General features: G+C 41.5%; 2 protein-coding genes across 8 annotated transcripts in view; both read left to right on the forward strand.

Annotated features, from left to right (window-relative positions):
- The window catches only part of LOC111565021 (NACHT, LRR and PYD domains-containing protein 12-like), a 263,219-nt gene that overhangs the window by 148,861 nt on the left and 93,158 nt on the right, over window positions 1-21,200 (forward strand). The gene's annotated exons all lie outside the window — the stretch shown is intronic.
- LOC111580769 (NLR family CARD domain-containing protein 3-like) overlaps window positions 2,143-21,200 on the forward strand; it is a 30,740-nt gene continuing 11,682 nt past the window's right edge. The window contains 4 exon segments of the mRNA XM_035956511.2: window positions 2,143-2,671; window positions 3,060-3,191; window positions 3,275-3,406; window positions 3,543-3,677. Of these exon segments, the coding sequence (XP_035812404.2) occupies window positions 3,103-3,191; window positions 3,275-3,406; window positions 3,543-3,677 (356 nt within the window). The 5' untranslated portion in view covers window positions 2,143-2,671; window positions 3,060-3,102.

Consider the following 21,200-nt stretch of genomic DNA (forward strand, 5'->3'; position numbering starts at 1 on the left):
CAAAAGCCATCTAAAATATCTCAAAATTTGTCCAAACTGGTTTAAATTTGTCCATTTTTTTTTATATTTGTCAAATAATACTTTGAATTGTCTGAACGTGGTGTGGAATGAGTCAGAAATTGCCTAAAATTACTCAAAATTTGTCCAAAATGACTTTAAACTGTTTGAACGTGATCTGAAATTAGTTTGAAATTCTTCCAAATTTACTCAAAATTATTCAAGATTTGTTTAAAATAACGCAAAGTTTGTTAAACCTAGTTAAAATATGTCAAACAATTCTTAAAGTTTGTCCAAAATGACTTTAAACTTGAGCAAAAATGACTCAAACTGTTCAAATTTACTTAAAATCCATCCAAAAGGAGATAAATGGTCATAAAATGCCAACAAATCTGAGTATAATGACTTGAAATTCATCTGAAATATCTCAAAATTTGTCCAAAATTCCTTAAATTTGTCCATGTTTGTGGGTATTTGTCAAAAAATACTTTGAATTGTCTGAATGTGATCTGGAAACAGTCAGAAATTGCATAAAATCACTTAAAATTATTAAAGATTTGTTGAAGAAAAAGCTAAAAATTTGTTAAAACTAGTTATAATATGTCAAACAATTCTTGAAGTCTGTCCTAAAGTACTTAAAACTTGTGTAGAAATGACTCAAACTGTTCAAATTTACTTACATCCAAAAAGAGTTAAAATGGTGAATAAAATGACTACAAATTTGAATAAAATGATAAGAAATTCATCTAAAATATCTCAAAATTTGTTCAAAATGACTTAAATTTGTCCAAATTCAATTAAATTTGTCCATGTTTGTGGATATTTGTCAAAAATACTTTGAATTGTCTGAACATGATCTGGAATGAGTCATAAATTACCTAAAATTACTCAAATTATTCAAGATTTGTTTAAAATAGCTCAAAAGTAGTTAGGACTAGTTAAAATCTGTGAAACAGTGCTTAAAATTTGTCCAAAAGTATTTAAAACTTGTGTAAAAATGACTCAAACTGTTCAAATTTACTTAAAATTCATCCAAAAAGAGTTAAAATGGTGAATAAAATGATTTGAAATTCATCTAAAATATCTCAAAATTTGTCTAAAATGACTTAAATATTCCATGTTTGTGGATATTTGGGAAAAAATACTTTGAATTGTCTGACCGTGATCTGAAATGAGTCATACATTGCCTAAAATTACTCAAATTATTCAAGATTTGTTTAAAATAGCTCAAAATTTGTTAAAACTAGTTAAAATATGTCAAATAATTCTTAAAGTTTGACCAAAATTACTTAAAATGTGCAAAAATAATGCAAACTGTTCAAGTTTACTTGAAATTCATCCAAAAAGAGTTAAAATGGACAAAAAATGACTATAAATCTGAATAAAATGATTAGAAATTCATCTAAAATGTCCCTGTTTCTAGCTGCTGTTAGTTTAGTTCCAGCAGAAATGTGGCTCCACAGCTCCGTGTTCGTTCCTTCATGGGACTAAAAAGTTGTTTTAAGTCGTCGTTAAAGACCACAAACTGCCACATTTAGCTAATGGAGGCTGCTGCTAAACCAACTGTTAGCTTGTTAGCTTGTTAGCTTGTTAGCTCATCTCTGTCAGGAAGCCATAGACAGCTCTGTGTTGGTGGGAATTAATGACAGCGAGGACATGAATTAAACTGAAGAGGACAATAGAAGCATGTCCACATGAGCTCTGTGTGTGTTTAGTCCCTGGTTTGTTTTCAGTAGTTTAGGTGTTTGTCTTGTTGTTGTGGCCGTTGTCTGGGGTTTGGTGACGTCTCTTCCTTCCTGTTCCTCAGGTTAGTTCTGCTTTTTACCATTCTATGTCTCCTTTGTGTTGTTTTATGTCCTAATTCTTTCAATTTCTGTCATTTTCAGTCTTTTTTTCTGTAGTTTTGGCCTCAGTTTGTCTCATTTTTGTAGTTTTTCTGTTTTAATTTGTCTTATTTTTGCCATTTTGTTTCACCTTTGTGTCATTTTGAGTCTTAAATTGTCTAAGTTTTGTAGTTTTGAGTCATCATTTCTCTATTTACTGTCAGTTTGTGTTTTATATGTCTATTTTTTTGTCATTTTCAACTTTATTTCTGTAAATGTGTGTCTCATTTTAATAGTTTTGTCTCTCAGTTTGACTAATTGTAGTTTTGTCTCAGTTTGTCTCATGTAGAATGTAGTTTTCAAACATGAAAACCTGCTCTGACTGGGGGTTTGAGGCTCAGAGATGAAACTGTAAATGACTCCTTAGTTTTTCTTCATATTCCAACTCCCCCATAATCAGAACTGATTCCATCTGCTTGTCCAACATTCCAGATCCTGAATCAGTGGTTAGAAATCAGAGTGAAAGTGGTGGACGGTCAGTTTGTGGCTGCTGGAGGAAGCAGTGTGTTGATCAGAACCTGCAGTTTGTGACTCTGCTGCTCCTTCAGTCAGGTTTTAATTAGACTCAGTCCATTTGTTGGTCTTTAACATGAAAAAGGTTGAATGTTGAAATAATCCGTCACATGAACTGAGTGGGAATCAGCCTGTAAAATGTGCTCTTATTGTGAAAGTCTGCCTGCTGCTTCCTCATAGGTGGAGTCCTGACTGGTTCCAGGAAACAGATCACCTGTCTGAGCGTCCAGGAGTGGACTGGAAACTTTCTTCTTCTTCTTCAGCGCTTTGAATAAAGTGTAAGTTTGCTTTGTTTGCTGCTTTAACTTCAGTAATGTTGCTGTTTGTTTCTGCTCTGTGATGTTTCTACATGTTCACTTCTTATTTCAGCACAAACTTTGGATGACTGCTGTTTAAACATGGACCAATATGATTATTAGGTTATTGATTGACTGCAATCAGTCAATATTTCTATGAGATTATTGATGGACTTGAGTCAGTTTGATGAGCTGCTGATGTTTCTTTGTTTGTTCTCAATCCAAACTGCATGGTGTCTTTTTGACTTTGGGTTTGTGGGTGAGTCTCTGCAGCTCCATGACTCCATCTGCTGGACTGATAGTAGAAGTGCAGCAGCTGATCTTTTCCAGGAGGATTTGAGTGGATCAATGATGTTTGTTTCCTGTGCAGGTGAAGGTAGAAAGTGTGTGTGAGCTGCTGTGAGTTGAGCAGCATGGATGAGTGTGAGGACAGAGAGGAGGGAGTCCCTCCCTCTAAAAGCTCTCTGTGTGGGGAACAGGAGAACCAGAGCAAAGCTCAGAGGTGAGACCAGCATCTCTAACTGTCCAGGACTCTGGTGCATGTCAGAGCTCAGCATCACATCACTGCTGCATCATTATTCACAGGAATCCACCTGGACCTGGACCTGGACCTGGACCTGGACCTGGACCTGGATCCAGCTGTGTGTCCTTCAAGAGTGACCAGTCTAAGGGTCAGCCCATTTTCTTTAAAGATCATCAACCTCCTGCTGCAGAGAAGTAAGCTGTTAAATAAAACTACTGACTGTTGTGTCAAATGTTCTGTCATTGTTCCAAATATGTTCCATCATTAAATCACTCTGAAGCTCTGCTACATGATTTTTCCTTCCTGGTGATCTTCCTCTTTATTTACCAGAATCCATCAGAGACCACAGTCCTCTGGACCTGGACCTGGACCTGGACCTCCATCCAGCTGTGTGTCCTTCAAGAGTGACCGGTCTATGGGTCGTCTTACTGACTTTAAAGGAGAACCAGGTCCTGCTGCAGAGGGGTAAGATGTTCAGAACAAGGTTTCAGAGCTGCTAGTCTGATAGCAGATTGGCTCCTCATCAAACAGAACAAATGTTTTGAAGAAGTGATGCTAATAACGTGAACATCATCCACAGAGACATTAAAAACAGAACCAGGTGGATCACAGCAAGAACTCTGAGTTCACTAAAATATCAAGAAGTAGTTTTACTGGACAAAACTCCAGTTCTGTGATCATATAAGCCTTGTTAGTCTGTCTGCTAGCCTATATGTTAGCCTGTATGTTAGCCTGTATGTTAGTCTGTATGTTAGTAGGCATGTTAGTCTGCATGTTAGCCTGTATGTTAGCATGTATGTTAGCCTGTATGTTAGCCTACATGTTAGCCTGTATGTCAGCCTGTATGTTAGCCTGTATGTTAGCCTACATGTTAGCCTGTATCTTAGCGTACATGGTACATGTTAGCCTATATGTTAGCCTGCATGTCAGCCTACATGTTATCCTGTATGTTAGCCTTTACGTTAGCCTGTATGTTAGCCTGTATGTTAGCCTGTACGTTAGCCTGTACGTTAGCCTGTATGTTAGCCTATATGCATGGCTTAAAGTATTCCGACACTACCAGAATTCCGGCGTGTGGCTCCTGCGTTTGACTTGGAAAACAAAAAGATACGACTACGTTGCCATTCGAGTTCATCTACAGGGTGGGCCATACGTTTCCATACATAGGAAACAAACATTTTAATTTGGACAACCGTTTTTATTTATATAATGTGCTCTATATGTGTTTGTTTCTTTCTGTGTCCTTTCTCTGAGTGTCCCTGGTCCCAGAGCTGGATGCTTCAGATGTGTGGCTGTGTTTTATGGTCCTTGTGTCCCACCCCCCCACCTCTCTATCTCTACCTCTACCTCTCTATCTCTACCCCTCTACCTCTTCCCCTCTACCTCCATCCCTCTATCGCTACCTCTCTACCTCTTCTGTCCCTCTCAACCCGCCCGGCCAGCAGGCAGATGGGTCCCCCCGCATTAGACCCGGGTTCTGCTCGAGGTTTTTTTCCCTGTTAAAAGGGTGTTTTCCTTGCCACTGTCGCCTTTTGGCTTGCTCTGGGGGTCAGGCATATGGGTTCTGTAAAGCGTCTCGAGACAATTTGACTGTAATTGGCGCTATATAAATAAAATTGAATTGAATTGAATTGAATTGAATTGAATTGAATTGAATTGAATTATATGATTAGCATTGTTTCAGATACACATATTAATACGTGTTTTCCACTGTTGATGAACTTGCACTAGCACAGTTGAAGTTCTGCTTGTAATGGCATTGGTGATACGTTCCTGGAGATGATTTATGTCTCGTATCTTCACCAGATACACCATGGCCTTCATGTGCCCCCAAAGATAGTGTTAAACGCACTTTCTAGGGTATCTGAAACATAAAAAATATACATTGTACATTTTCCTATGTATGGAAACTTATGGCCCTTATGTGTATATATATGTGTATATGTATATATATATATATGTGTATATGTGTGTGTATGTATGTATTGTAGCAGTTCAACTAAAATACCCTGTTGCACTCTACAAAGGTCCTATGTTGAATCATGAAACCTTGTTAGCCAATATTAAACTAAATATTTTGACCATGCCACACAAAAGATAAGGCAGAGAATAGAATGGTACAATAATCAACACAAATCATTTATTAGAAAGTCCAGTCCGGGTTTTCATTAGTCCCCTTTGTACACAGTTCGAACTGTCAAACTCAAATAGTCCATTCCAGGTTTTCTGAATAATCCAACAAAAAAGAACCAAACAAGGAAGTAGGTTACGGCTGTTCATTCAGTTCCAAAGAAACAAAATACAGTGATCCCTCGTATATCGCGGGGGTTACTTTCCAGACCCTCCAGCGATAGACGACAATCCGTGATATAGGGACCATATTGTAACCCTTAAATATTGGTCGACTCACCCATCTCCAGGGCTGTAGGTCAGGCCGGTTACAATTATTTCGCGTTTTTATGCTCATGTCTTTTGCTGTCTTCCATACTAAACATCCCCAGCAGGACAGGACAGTTTTCTGCAGGTTTTATTCACTGCTCAGCACAACACAGACCGCTCTTACCAGCACAACATAAACACAAAAATAATAAACAAAATAAAGTAAATGCAAATGGACACAATCATGCACAAATCTGATACTAGAATATTTATTTTATTATAACTCCGTCAAGGAATGCGGAGGAGTTATGTGACAATCAGTGTGTTTCTCTGTGAATCTGTCTGTCCTGTGCAACATTACTCAAAAACAGGCAAACGGATTTGGATGAAATTTTCAGGGAAGGTCAGAAATGACACAAGGACAAAGTGATTAGATTTTGGCAGTGATGCGGCTCATAGTCTGGATCCACGGATTGGTTAAAGGCCGGCACGGCGTCACTGGTGGCGCCATGACAACAAGTGAACGCTGCCTCAGCTCCCTGCTGACGATCATATGATCCTACTACAAATCTGCCGTTGCCGACTTATCGGAATTGATACAAGGAACAATTGATTGATTGATTAAATTGTGGGGGTGTTTGAGTCCCATCACATATGTCCCGCTACATGTTTAGGTCAGAAGATTCACGCACACATGCATAACACACGTCTGTGTTCAGCGCAAGGTCAGAGAATGAACAGTCTTGGCGGAGTATTGCGCTCTGAGTGTTTTTCTTGTTGATGTGTATTTTAAGGCTTTATAAATCCTCCCCACACAACTCACATCACCGCAGAGCAACACTATGCAGCGATCAGATGTCTGTGTGAGACGGACAGGCCAAATACTGAATGCCGCTGTACCATATATAATATAATCCATCCATCCATCATCTATACACCGCTTAATCCTCACTAGGGTCGCGGGGGGGCTGGAGTCTATCCCAGCTGACTCGGGCGAAGGCAGGGGACACCCTAGACAGGTCGCCAGTCTGTCGCAGGGCTACATACAAAGACAAACAAGCACTCTCACATCCACACCTACGGGCAATTTAGAATAATCAATTAACCTCAGCATATTTTTGGACTGTGGGAGGAAGCCGGAGTACCCGGAGAAAACCCACGCATGCACAGGGAGAACATGCAAACTCCATGCAGAAAGATCCCGGGAAAGCCGGGACGGGAACCAGGGATCTTCTAGCTGCAAGGCGAAAGTGCTAACCACTACACCACTGTGCAGCCCCTATATGTGTATGTATGTATATATATATATATATATATATATATATATATATATATATATATATATATATATATATATATATATATATATATATATATACATATATATATATATATATATATATATATATATATATATATATATATATATATATTCTTGCAGCCAGATGTTTCCGAGCCATAAAGCAGGATGGAGAGTACTGCTAAGTTGTAAATACGGAGCTTTGTTTTGCGTGAGATAGTCTGGTGCTGCCAGAGTGGTAACCACTCTGTATAGATAATGGATATATATATATATATATATATATATATATATATATATATATATATATATATATATATATATATATATATATTTATATATATATATATATATATATATATATATATATATATATATATATATATATATATATGTATAGCAGGGCTCTCAGAACCACCGAAAACATCAGGTGGCCCCAGCGGGTTTCCAACGCAGTGCTTAGAGCCCGCACCTGCCAGCCCAGAGCATTTACTTGGCTGCGCAACGCCGCACCCGCTGGTTCAGCCATGTCCTCCGCCTCCCTCCTGACCATCCGACGAGAGCCATTCTTCAGTTTGACCTGAAGGCCGCAGGCTGGACAGGACCACGAGGCAAGCCCCGTGCCCGATGGCTCGACGTCGTTGCGGGCGACTTCAAACAACATGGAGTTGCTGTGGAGGATGCAGAGCTGCTGGCACAAGACTGTCAGCAGTGGAAGAAACTGGTTCATCTGGTTGGCTCAATGCACATGGACGGGATGCCCCACCCTTCGCAGGAGCCCTAAGTCAAGTCACACACATGCATACATGCACACCTGTATACAGACACATCTGCATATATTTATTCAACAGTGAAGATGCAGCAGCAGAATTGCACGTAACAACCAATGGAATGAGAAGAAGGCAGCTTTTGCTCTCAGCCAAACTAATATCACGAGCCAATGGAAGTAGAGTGGGGGCGGGTCTTAGAAAGACATTAAGATCCAGCTGCAGGTGAGTCCATTGTTGTCATGGTTACAGTGATGCTGTGGTGCTATCTGGCAGTGATACAGAAATCTTTAACTAATCCATCGATCCAGACTATAAGCAGCATCACTGCCAGAATCTAATCACTTGGTCCTTGTGTCATTTCTGACCTTCCCTGAAAGTTTCATCCAAATCCATTAGTCTGTTTTTTCCAAAACCAAAGGGAATTTAAAACTCTGTAGAGTAGTAACCAAGTTATTTGTAAATGATGTATAATTACTTAATTACTTAATTAATTACTTAATTATTTATGTTCAATATGTATTTATTGGTTCTAGTGAAATGCCTCTGAGACTTTTATGTATTATGGAATGTTGCAATTTAATGTATGGTTGATAACGTAGTGTTTACTTTGTAAATCAAACAAAACAAAAAGACATAAAAAGAATACATTTAAAGATTCTAAAAACACTTCATTTTAAGCTTTAAATATCCTCCACAATTTTAGACAATATAACTACAGAAAAAAGGATAAATGGGAGTCTTATTTATTTTTACTAAAACGTTTATATAAACAATTCACCACTAATTTATCAATGAATTAATCAAAACACCCGGATCATTTCCCAGGGAAAACTCTAGAGTCTGACAGGAGGTCCAGGCAGACAGACAGACAGCCTCCCTGTCCTGGAGGTTACTGTCTCCTCCACTACCACTGTCAGCGGGCAGCGGGGCTTCCCGGACCACACTCCCTGCTGAGAGGACCGGGCCGACAGCATCTTCGGAGGAGGGCACGGGCTTCCGGAGCCAAAACAACCGGCGGGTCGGGAGCTCCGGTTCCCTCCTGCGCTCCCATTCCCCACCCGCCGCGGCCCGCCACCTTCCCCTCGCCTGCGGACGCAGGAAAGCAGCCCGGCTGCGACGGGCAGGGAACGGGAGCGCAGGAGGTAACCGGAGCTCCCGACCCGCCGGTTGTTTTGGCTCCGGGAGGAAACTCGGGGTGCGGGTGGTCCTCGGGGCGGCCCGGCCACCGAACCGCTGACTTCGGAACCGACAGTTACCGCGCGTGCGGCGGACAGTCCCATCTTGGCAACCTCATTGCGCACAGCGGCCACAATATTAGGGACACTTCGAGTAAAGAATCTGTCATAACTGATCATATAATTCTCTCTCTGTGTGTGAGTGTGTGTGTGCGCGCGGCAGGCCGGAAACCCAGAAATTATTTTTTCTTTCTGTGCGACCCGGTACGGGCCGCAGACCGGTGGTTGGGGATCACTGCTGTAGTGTTGCCTACACACATGCATTAGGCCTACGTCATCTCTCCCCCCCCCCCCCCCCCCCCCCCATTTTTGAAACTTGTGGAAAAAGTTGTTAGAAGCGCTGCACTGGTTGGCACTAACGCGGTGTTTGCTTTACTTTTTTATTGGGAAATGATGATTTTAGCTTGACTTGGACATACAGCGATGGATGATTGTCACAAAGATGCTGTATCATGTTGGTTGTATTCGCGCCTTTTGCTGCAACTTTGCGACGACAGGTGTCGTAGCTTCTCTTAAACCTCAAGGATGTGTAGATGTTGAAGAAAACGTCCATTGACACTGTTACTTTTATAATATAGTTTATTACATAAATAAGACAGCATCTGAACAGGCACCATGGTCTGCCTGTGGAGAGTTTCCCAGCCAATATGAAAATCCCCCTTGAACAAAGGGCTGGTGGTCATTTTATACCCTCTGGTAAAGGATAGAATTACAACATCTGGTTCAAACCCCTACTCAAGAGTGATAACTCCTCAGACGAAACCCCCCTTCTGCACATTCCTAAGGGTCACAGGTCAGCTATAGGTTAACAGTGGACCCCAATGTCAACACAGCATAGGATTTCTGGAGCCGAAAACACATACCTCAGTACTTACTAACATCTGTTAGTTAAAAGGTCACTTTATGGTCAACAACTATCAGAACTCATATCAGATCAGAAACTACACCATCCCCCCTTCGAGACATTTGTCTCGCTAATTATCATAATATTGAGTACATAAGAATCACACACAGAATGTTTATGACTTTTCTTCTGTCCATGCTAATCATGGCACAAGATCAGCAACATAATAAATTTATGGAGTGTGAGAGCGAAAAACCTGCCAGGCAGCTATCTTTCCCAAATTATCCATCAAACAATCAAGACAGGAAAATTCTCCCACGGTCCCTCTGCCTTAGGCGACCACATATGGTACTCCAAGCCAATCAGAAAAGAGGTTCAAACAATTATGTGAAATAAAAAGAAGTAAATACATTTGGGAGTCACAGAAATAAAACTCAAAAAGTGTCCAAAGTCAGGCTGGTCGACCCATCGTACCCTTCAGTGGACCTCTTCCTGCCTAACATCACTGTCCCTAAACAATCGAAAAAAAACAAAACACCTGAGATCCCAATGTACTCACCTCCTAGGAGAAAACATACCCTTATCATAAACAGCTCACATCCATCATAGAGTTATAGAAACCCCCTAAACTAGACATACTAGCATTATCACAGTTCAAATATTTCCCCTATGTAGGAAAATGTAAGCAAGAGTAAACATCTAATAATAAAACAGATCATACATGATGAAACAACATCCAATCCTGTAAGCATACATAAGAACACATCAATATATCAAACTGTCGCTCTTCAGCAGCAGCATCTTCTGATGTCGTAGTAGGCTCTAACTGCAATGTCCTCATTCAGGATTCTCTCTCCTTTCTCATTGTCCATTTCATTGTCCACATGTGAACATCTGAATCCACTCGGCTGCAGGAATCTCTGCACCACAGCCACTCTCAGTGTTCTAGGAAGAAACACATCATCCACCAGTATCTTGCAACCAACAACATCATACATTGCAATTCACTTTGTTACCAGATTATCATCAGATTATCATCAGACTATCATCGGACATCTTGCAGTCTCCCCTTTGATCAAACTAAACCCCTTAAGGTTTGGACATCTCTATTGTAAGTGACACCCCAAACATCAAACTTAACAACCAACTTAACAAAAACTTAGCAACAACTTAGCAACAGACTGAGTATCCAAGTCATCTTCCAATATATATTACAAATATGAGAACTATGTAATTTCTCTACACTTAGTGGAACACTGAAAATCTACTACAAAATCAGGCACTATACTCTCAAATCATCTATCATACAATAAAAATCCTCTGGCTGTTTCACTGGATGTAGATGTATGTTGCTCTCAGGATTCAGACTCACTCCTCTATAACCACTACTCACTACAAGCTTCTCTCCTAGATTCCACCAGCTGCATCTGATGTAGTTTCCTAAGCATCTCCTCGTCCTGCTGTTTCTGAGCACGCTCCTTCTTCCTGTGTAGCTCCACCAGATGAGCCACATGATCTGTGTAGGCAGCTCTCGTCATGCTCCCCAGAGAAACCACTTCTGCCAGTTTACTCCTCACTGATAGTGGCAACCCCCTCTGTATTGTACTTCGCAGAATCAACTTCTCCATCTGGTTCACATCTGGGTCATTTCCTGTGACATTTCTCCACATCTGATGAGCCCTCGACACATAGGCCCTCGGATTCTCCTCTGGACCCAGTGGCTCAACCAAAATATTATCAGGATGTATGTTCGTTGGGAACGTATCTCTCAACGCTCTCCACATCCTACCTCTACTTGCAGCAAAGAGATCTGCATCATTCACCGCAGTTGCCACATATCTGTTAAGACCCGCCTGTTGTAGGATCTCTTCCATCGCAGGAACTCCCAGGAGACTAGCTAAGAGTCGCTTAATGTCTCCCATGGCAGGTTGTGTTCCCACCAGGACCTCCTCAAACTTCGAAATCCAAGGATATGCCCCATCATAAAGAATCTGCAACTTCTCAAGTATATCTGACACATCAGTATTCTGCCAAGGCTTGTATTCCAGATTCTGGCCTCTAACAACCACTGGACACATCTTATCTGACACCTTTCCTCTCCTACTCTCAACTTCTCTTAAAACCCACTGTCTCTCACTCTCAGAATCTTCATCACTGTCTCCATCCTCACTCTCATCAGTCTCCTCCTCTCCTAGACCTCCTCTCTGCACTCTCTCATCACCTCTCTTCTCTGCTCTAGCCAAAATCCTTCTCACTACTGGATCATATCCTCCAACAGCCTCATCTCTGATGCAACAGTCACCCCCCCTCTCATTAGGTGGGGGCTTCTTCATTGAAGCCACATGTGAGAAAGGTGCATCAATCTTCTCCACTAGCTGCTCTGCTGCCTTGACATTCTGCTCTCTCCTTTCCTTCACAACCTTCAACAACTTCTGTCCTTCATTTTCAAACAACTTCAGCATACCCAGCTCCATCCGTCTCTTCTCCATGCGTCTCCATCCTTTCTTCCCTTTCTTCTGGCCTGCTTTATGGGTGGACACCAGCACCTGCATCATCTCTATCACATCAGGATTGAGAGTCCCCTCTACTGGCCAAGGTCGGTCGATATCAGGCCATCGCTTGCTCCACTTCCCTGACATCTCTGCAATACCTTGAACAAGCGGATTGTTCTTTTGGACTACATCAACAGGCGTAATCACTCTCCTAACTCCACAGTCCATCTTTGACATCATGCACTCAACAGCCTTCAAGCCAAATCAACCTCTACAAATGTTCAACAATCATCTCAATCACTAATGATCCACTAACCAATTAAATGCCTCAGATGGTCAGTCTGTTGCCAAGCTTCCTCTCCAATAAGTGAAACATCCCCTGTATGTATACACAGATGTGCTTCATCAACCCCAAACTAAAGGAAACACTGTAGGCCGATATGTGAACAAACTAAATATGTGTCCCCAATATCAGAAATAAACATATATGTGTGCATAAGCAAAACAACATCAAAAACAGTTTGTGGATAAAATCACACTAGCCTTGATGACGTCAGACACCAGAGCCACACATGCTGTCATCTGCAAAGCTTCAGCTCATGTAGAGCACCATCAGCTGTCCTCTCATCTGTCCTCTTGGAGGATCGGAATTCAGACTCATTCCATCTCCTCAGTCTCCTCCACAATTCTCACACATCACAGTCGAACATTGGAAAAACAAAACAAAGGGTTAATGTCATATGATCACCATCAATCTTCCACATCACCCCAAAAAAACATTCATTGCAATTTGCACTCATCTCTGTCAACATTTAGATCATTTAATTGTCCCCTAACTAATATCTTCCCTCAAGAGTCTCTACTTCTCCTCAGACTCAGCAAAGGCTCCCTTATATTCATCAGATGTATACACATCCACTCTAAGGCTCAGACGTATTATCAATTCACAATAGTCCTCTCATAAGGCTCATATGGATTCAGCAACTCATAAACGTCCCCCCTGCAGAAGGGATCATAGGTATTCAACACTGAGGAGGCAACAACCTCTCTCTATATCTATCTACTTAATAAGAAGTCTATTCTATATATATATCTATATATCAGCCATAAAAGTCGACTCAATCAGCATTATCTGTTTCATTTTGGCCAAATTTCTCCCACACACACACACAGTCGCTGCAGCATCACACACACAGACAGACACACATCAGGGAGGGGCTGGCGTGCACTCCAGACACACACCCAGATGCCGACATAGGCGCCGACACAAACTCACAGAATAAAGCACCCACATTCAACACACTATCAAACAAATCAACCTCACAAAATAAAACACATAGGCCTATTCAACCTCATCCACAACACTCTCAGCATCCAATCCCAGCATCAAGTCATTCACACAAATCCTAAAAGCATGCTTAAGCCACTCCTTCAACTCTCTCTTTCTCTTATCATCTAAATTTGTGCTACCTTGAGGCGTAAATATTCAATCGAAAAGCTGCTTTGTTTACAGTACGTCTACTTATAAATCGAGTGGGAACTTCATCTACGACTGAATTAAAACTTACACCCCCAGTTCAATTCCATTACATGTAGGCTATTCACATAACAGGGTTTGTGGCCAGTGCTACCTGCCTCCCAGAGGGCTTTGTCCAAATCTGCGGCTTCCCTTATCATCCTCATTCCTCTTCTTCTCAAACTCTATTTCTTCTAGGCCTCATTCCTCTTCTTCACTTAGTCTCTCTTCATTTCATCTCTTCCTCTCTATATTTTCACTTTGCCAATTGACCTCTGGGCCCCAAAGGTAAAATCCACTCTGTCCTCTTCTTTTTCTAAACACCAATTCGACTACTCAAAAGCCAACTTTCACTTAAAGCATCTAATTTACACATGTCTTACCCTTAACAAGATTCAGGCCTGTCTCATTAAACTTGCATGGTTATTTAGCTTGCTCCATCGTTACTAGTTCTGCTATTCTACATTTACCTCTTCAACTTCTATTCTCTTCAACTTCTATACTCTTCTCTACTCTATTGCTGCAGCATCATCTCTCTTCACTTCTAAACTCTCTCTCTCTAACTCTATAAACTCTTTTTCTTGTAACTCAACTTTTATCTATGAATAAACCCCCCAATTTAGACCGAACGCTATCCTAAACCTCAACACATCCTGGAATATGCACACATGATCCTTTACAGTGCAGCCAAACACCCCCAGCTTCCACGCACCAACCAGCACCCCACATTGTGAGAGAAACATACTCACTTCCCTCTCTGACCAGTCCTTTCTCTCTTCTCCTTCTCTGAAGTGGTGGAAAAGTGCGCTGGAGCTGTCGGTGACCTCAAAGGAGACCACAAACTGATCCCATCCTCGTTGCCACTTTTTGTCGTAGTTTCTCTTAAACCTCAAGGATGTGTAGATGTTGAAGAAAACGTCCATTGACACTGTTACTTTTATAATATAATTTATTACATAAATAAGACAGCATCTGAACAGGCACCATGGTCTGCCTGTGGAGAGTTTCCCAGCCAATATGAAAATCCCCCTTGAACAAAGGGCTGGTGGTCATTTTATACCCTCTGGTAAAGGATAGAATTACAACATCTGGTTCAAACCCCTACTCAAGAACAACACCTCCTCAGACAAAACCCCCTACTCTGCACATTCCTAAGGGTCACAGGTCAGCTATAGGTTAACAGTGGACCCCAATGTCAACACAGCATAGGATTTCTGGAGCCGAAAACACATACCTCAGTACTTACTACCACCTGTTAGTTAACAGTTCACTCTATGATCAACAACTATCAGAACTCATATCAGATCAGATACTACACAGGCTTTGCACGTGGGGTGCCCATCCACGAAAACCTCACCTTTAGCATCTTTTGGATACCCAAAGTGATCCCATACTGCTGATTTGAGTCGCTTTTTGGGAGGATGCAAGTCCGGAGGAGCACCCCCGTCAGCCATCCTCAATTTAGTGAATTCAGTGATGCCGATTAGACAGGAGCGCGCGCACAGGCCAAGGAGCCACTCTCTCTCCACTCTCCACTCAGCGCAGCTCACGCTTCTTGCATTGCACCTCTCGCGAGGCTTTTCTACGGATAATCGTGGTTGTGAAAAATGTGACGAATATCTATTTATAATCGTGGTTATTGTAAAACCGGTTAACCTTGACAACCCTAATTACAACATGTGAATCAGTCATTAAACAACGTTAACAACTAGAGAGCAGATTTACTGTTTTCTCCAGTTAAACTTCAGAGAACCAGCAGATATTCCGGACTATTGACAACACAGAACCTTAACTTTACTGTTTTAATCACATTTGTTTTCTAAATGTTACATTAATGTGAACCAGCATCTCCATTGACAGTTTTATTAACTAAATATACCACATTACACTGACACAACACACTTCAGCTGTTTACATGACACAACACAAACATCGTTAGCTTAATGCTACATTAGCTTAATGCTACGTTAGCTTTAATCAGGCTACTACTGAGCAGCTAGCTCGGTTAGCATCGCTGATTCACATTAAAGCTAATATTTACTGGATGCTAACTCTCTTCTCTGGTCAACACACACACAAATAAACTCCATCGAAATCTGGAGTCCACGGTACAAATTATATCTGACACTACAGGTGTATATAAAGCGCATTAAAACCGGTACCAATGAGAAAATAAACATTAACTTATTGAACTATCAGAGCCCTTTCAGTGTCTGCTGGTAGAATCAGCTGAAGCACCACGGTGACATCACTTGACTTCAGCCGTGCTAGGAGCTGAGGTCAGGCAGGAATCCTGTGATCAGGTACGACTACCCACCTGGACAGAAAGCCCCGCCCAGAGCCATTTGATTGACAGCTCAGTCCACCAAGTGAAAGCAGAGGCTTTTGTCATTGTTTTTACTTGGGGGACTGAGGAGTAACAAAAGGAAAAGGCAATGACAAAAGGAAAAATAAAAAGAAAAAAGAAAAGGGAAAAGCAAAGACAAAATGTACCTTTTTATTTATTTATTTCTCTTTTTATTTCCACATTTATTTCCTTTTTATTTATTTATTAATTAATTAATTTATTTATTTATTTCTCTTTATATTTCCACATTTATTTATTTACTTCTCTTAATATTTCCACATTTATTTGTTTATTTATTTATTTATTTATTTATATTTTATTGTGGCACTCCTGTGACTCCATATGTTGCAGCTGCTCCGAGGCACAGAGAGCAAAACGGGGTGAATTGCATCAAAGTCTTTATTTGGCCAACAATGATCAAAATTAGCCTCTCCTTCTGGCCCGTGCCTCCGCTGCAGAGAATCTGCTGCGTCTCCGGTCTAGCTCCACTACAAACTCTGTGAGGCGTTCAGGGGCACTCAGTAAATTACAACACCACAATATTAACATTCACAATAATAACAATGGCACCAAAGACAATACAAAAAAATGTTGTGGGGTGTCTGTGAACCATTTATAATTAATTAACTCTTACTTAAACTGTACATTTGTCTAATTGGAAACTACTAAACCTCAAAATTGTCAAATTCTCTCACACTCTCCCCCACTTAAGAGATGTCGTCCCGACACTTAAATGTACCTGCTCAAGTTTCTATTATAATGAACCAAATAGTATGGAATGGACAGTATTTTAGGTCACTACCCGTTATGAGTAACTCAGACTACCGTGCACTGCAGCTGTGTATACCCCCTGACGCTTGCTCAGATGTTATTACAAGTCCAATACATGTGTAAACATAACCAAACCATTTGACCATTACTTTACATAAGGGTATTGCATCTTTTTCCCATTTCATTCACCAAGAAAAACAATTACCCAAGTACCACAGTCTTAAACCATAAATCGGCCATCAATCCATGAGTACATTTTTTTTTTTTTTTTTTTTTTAACTCATATACCTGGAGGATAAAGTGTGAAGAGTTTCAACAGTCTTATAACATGAATACTTCAGTCTTAACATGTCAACAGTCTTTTTGTTTACCAAGGTCGCCAGTAACCATGAACACTTAAACCTTTAGTTGCAACGGCTCGCTCAGTAAAACTTGGTTGACCCAAAGTATTATAAGTCAGAGTTTGTGGTTTCTTTCTGTCTCGCTTTGGATAAGTACTCATCTGCTGTGTTTCTTCCAAAGATTCAGAATCTGAACCACTGTCCACATCTCTCGCATCCTCAGTCTCCTCAGCGTCCTCTTCTGGCAGTTGAGCTGGGATGGGGTCCTCCTGATCATCATCAGCGATTTGAAAAGTCTCATTTTGTAGAAGCTCATCCCTGTCCAGCAGTGGAATGAACTCTGTCGCAGTGGGGTCCAGTGCAGGTGTCTCGTGAGGCTCAGGAACAGTCCATGTAAAAACAGCATCTGATAAATCTTCATCTGACTCCTCCTCACTTTCCACCTGCTGCGCTTGTCTCATCCGGGTTTTGTCATTTTTGTTTAAAAGTCTTTTCTTTGTTTTTGTTTTATCTCCAGTCTTGTTTGTGTCTGCTGAGACTGGGAGAAAATCACAAGGCAATAACATGTTCCTGTGCATAACTCTTGTCCTGCCTTGGCCGTTTTCTGGCACCAACTCGAACACGGGACTGTCCTCACCCTTCTGGTTTTTGATGACATAAATGTTGTCTTCCCAGTAGGAGCGGATTTTGCCAGGACCTCCCTTCTCAGTCACATTTCTCACCAGGACACGACTGCCGATTTTCAATGGTGGCCCATACACTTTCTTGTCGTACTGTGTTTTACCTCGCTGTGACGATTTGCCTGCATTTCGGGTGGCGATGTTGTAGGCTTCTGTCATCCTTTGCCTCCATTTGTCAACATAGTCCTGATAAGGGCCTGGGCTGTCCTGCTGTTCAATACCAAACAGAAGATCCACAGGAAGCCGTGGTAGCCTACCAAACAGCAAGAAGAATGGAGAGTAGCCCGTAGACTCATTAACAGTACAGTTATATGCATGTATGACTTTGGGAAGGTGGCTTTTCCAGTCTGTTTTCTGTTCTTCTGTTAGTGTCCTTAGCATAGAGAGAAGAGTCCTGTTAAACCGTTCTGTTTGCCCGTTTCCTTGCGGGTGATAAGGAGTTGTGTGTGACCCTTTAATACCTGACAGGTCTTTCAAATGATGCAACAGTTTGTTTTCAAACTCTCTCCCCAAGTCGTGATGCAGTTTCTCCGGGAAGCCAAACCTAAGGCAGAAGTCATTAAACAGTCTTTCTGCTACAGTCTTCGCTGCTTTGTTAGTTGTAGCATATGCTTGAGCAAAGCGAGTATAGTGGTCCATGACTACAAGAATATACTCGCAACCGCCTTTGCATTGTTCAAGATGCAGAAAGTCAATCGACACAATCTGAAATGGATGAGTAGTTTCAATGCTCTGCATGGGGGCACGTGCTTGTCTGTTTGGTTTTCTTTTTTTCAAACACTCACAAACATTCATGACAAAGTGCTCAATGTCCCTTTGCATTTTCGGCCAATAGAAACGGTCTCGAGTTAAGTTTATTGTCCTTTCTGAGCCCAAATGACCCATCTGCTTGTGTAGTTCATTTAAGACAAGGGGGTGGTACACAGCAGGAAGAACCAGTTGCTCTTTGTGTTGCGTTTTTCTGAACAAAGTCCCATCCTCCCTGATACACAGTTTACTCCACTCCCTGGCAAGTGCCTTGAACTCTGAGCTCTCGTTTTGAATCTCATGTGCAGCAGGTTTTCTGTTTTGTTTCACATAACTGTACATTTTACCTATTACAGGGTCTTGTTGCTGAGCTGCACAGATCTCCTCTCTGGGTAAAGGCTGAATAGTGTCCAAAAGTCTCCCTGCTCCTGCCTGTTGCTGAAGAGCATCAAATGAAACCACACTAAACATTGGCGTCTGCTCCGTTTGCTGCACCAGGATGCTCTGCTGTGTAGCTGTTACAGCATCCTGACTGACTGAATGTGTACAGTGTCTCATATAGTCCTCAAAGTCCATGGGCATCCTGGATAACCCATCTGCGTCTGCATTTGTTTTCCCTGGCCTGTACTTTATAGAAAAGTTAAAATCTGCTAACTCTGCCACCCAACGTTGACCTGATGCATTTAGCTTTGCAGTAGTTAAGACATAAGTGAGTGGATTATTATCTGTATAAACCACAAAAGATGGTGCATGAAACAAATAATCCCTGAACCGCTCACAAATAGACCACTTAAGTGCTAAGAACTCCAATTTTCCTGCATGCATATGGTAGTTTTTCTCAGGTGGTGTTAAGGTTCTAGACCCATAAGCTATCACTCTTAGCTTACCATTGCTACGCTGATAAAGTACAGCTCCTAATCCTGCCTGAGAAGCGTCAGTATGTAACACAAAAGGTTGGTTCAGATCTGGATAACCTAGGACAGGCGGATTAGACAGTTTATCAACCAGGTACGACAAAACTTGTTGATGAGTCTCAGTCCATTTGACAGGGGCAGACGAGGGTAGCTGTCCTCGGTTCTGCTTGTTTTTCCCTTTTTTAGTCTTTTTCAATGTCTTTGCATCCTGTGAGTCTTGAACAGATGGACCAGCAAGAAGTTCATACAAGGGCTTGGCTATACGTGAAAAATCTTGTATGTAAGACCTGTAGTATGATAGGAAGCCCAGTATTTGCCTCACTTCACCCACTGTGCTAGGCTGTTTCTCTTTCAGTGCCAGTACAGGAGCGACCTCTGCTGGATCCATACTGTGACCCTCTTTTGATACAATCCTGCCTAAAAATCTCACATTAGGCTTGAACAGTTCACACTTTTTAGCAGTCAATTTTACACCATGTTTTTGATACCTTTGCAACACGGCCCTGACATGTTCAATATGGTCCTGAAATGACTTACTGTGGACCAAATTGTCATCAAGGTAAGGTAAGCAAATGTCATCACGTAAACCCCACAGACACTCCTCCATGCTTCTTTGAAACTCAGCTGGGGCGGAACTTAGTCCGAATGGGATCCTGACCCACTGGTATAAACCCCAGGGTGTAATGAATGCTGTGAGAGGCTGGCTTTCTTCGTCTAAAAACCCCTGATGATAAGCCTTCCCCTGGTCCAGTACTGTAAACCAAGAGCTACCAGTAAGGCTATCAAGCATGTCTTGTATCCTAGGAATAGGATGTCTATCAGGCACAGATTTACGGTTTAGTTCACGATAGTCCACACAAAGTCTGAGTTCACCTGACTTCTTCCTAACACACACTATAGGAGAAGAATAAGGCGATTTTGATTTTGTAACCCACCCTCTGTTGATTAAGTCCTGCAAATATGCTTTGACTTCCTGGTGTAAAGGTTTGGGTACACTGATGTAAGTCTTTTGAACTGGTGGTCTGGTCTTGAAGAGTAATGTGCATTTGGAGGGAGGGAATACAGCCTACATCACTATCATCTTTAGAAAAAGCTTTACACTCCTCCTTTAACATTTCTCTTACTGCTCTTTGTTGTTCTCTAGTTAAATGATCTAAGGCAACAGGGGGATCCCATGCCTCGTTAGAGTCACTTTTTGGAGGTGATGAGACTTTTAACGTCTGCATCCGTTGTTACTTTCTCAGTTTGTTCAGTTTTAAACTGGTTGGAGGGCGGCTGGATATATTGCTTTAAACCCCCTCAATATGTCCCAAAATAACACGTGGACCTAAAGTGATTACTATGGCCCGTGGTATTTGTGACTGACACAGGAACTGTGGTAGAGTTTGCCCCTTTTTGCTTTAAAACAGTACCTCTTGGATATGAAGTCCTTCGGGTAACCCTTGGGTTTCACTTGGGCAAAACAGCATTGCAGTGTCCTCCTCTGCAGAAACCACGGGTGCGGCAGCGAAGAGTGGCAACTTCACCTGGACCCAGAGCAACTTTACCTCGTCCTGTTTTAACATGAGTCTCAAGGTCTACCGTTTGGTTGGTGTGCATCAACTGGATAAAAGTCTTAGCAGAAACAGCATCAATGTCAAAAGCATTACTCA

Source organism: Amphiprion ocellaris, chromosome 24, assembly GCF_022539595.1.
Source record: "Amphiprion ocellaris isolate individual 3 ecotype Okinawa chromosome 24, ASM2253959v1, whole genome shotgun sequence".
Taxonomy (NCBI): Eukaryota; Metazoa; Chordata; class Actinopteri; family Pomacentridae; genus Amphiprion; species Amphiprion ocellaris.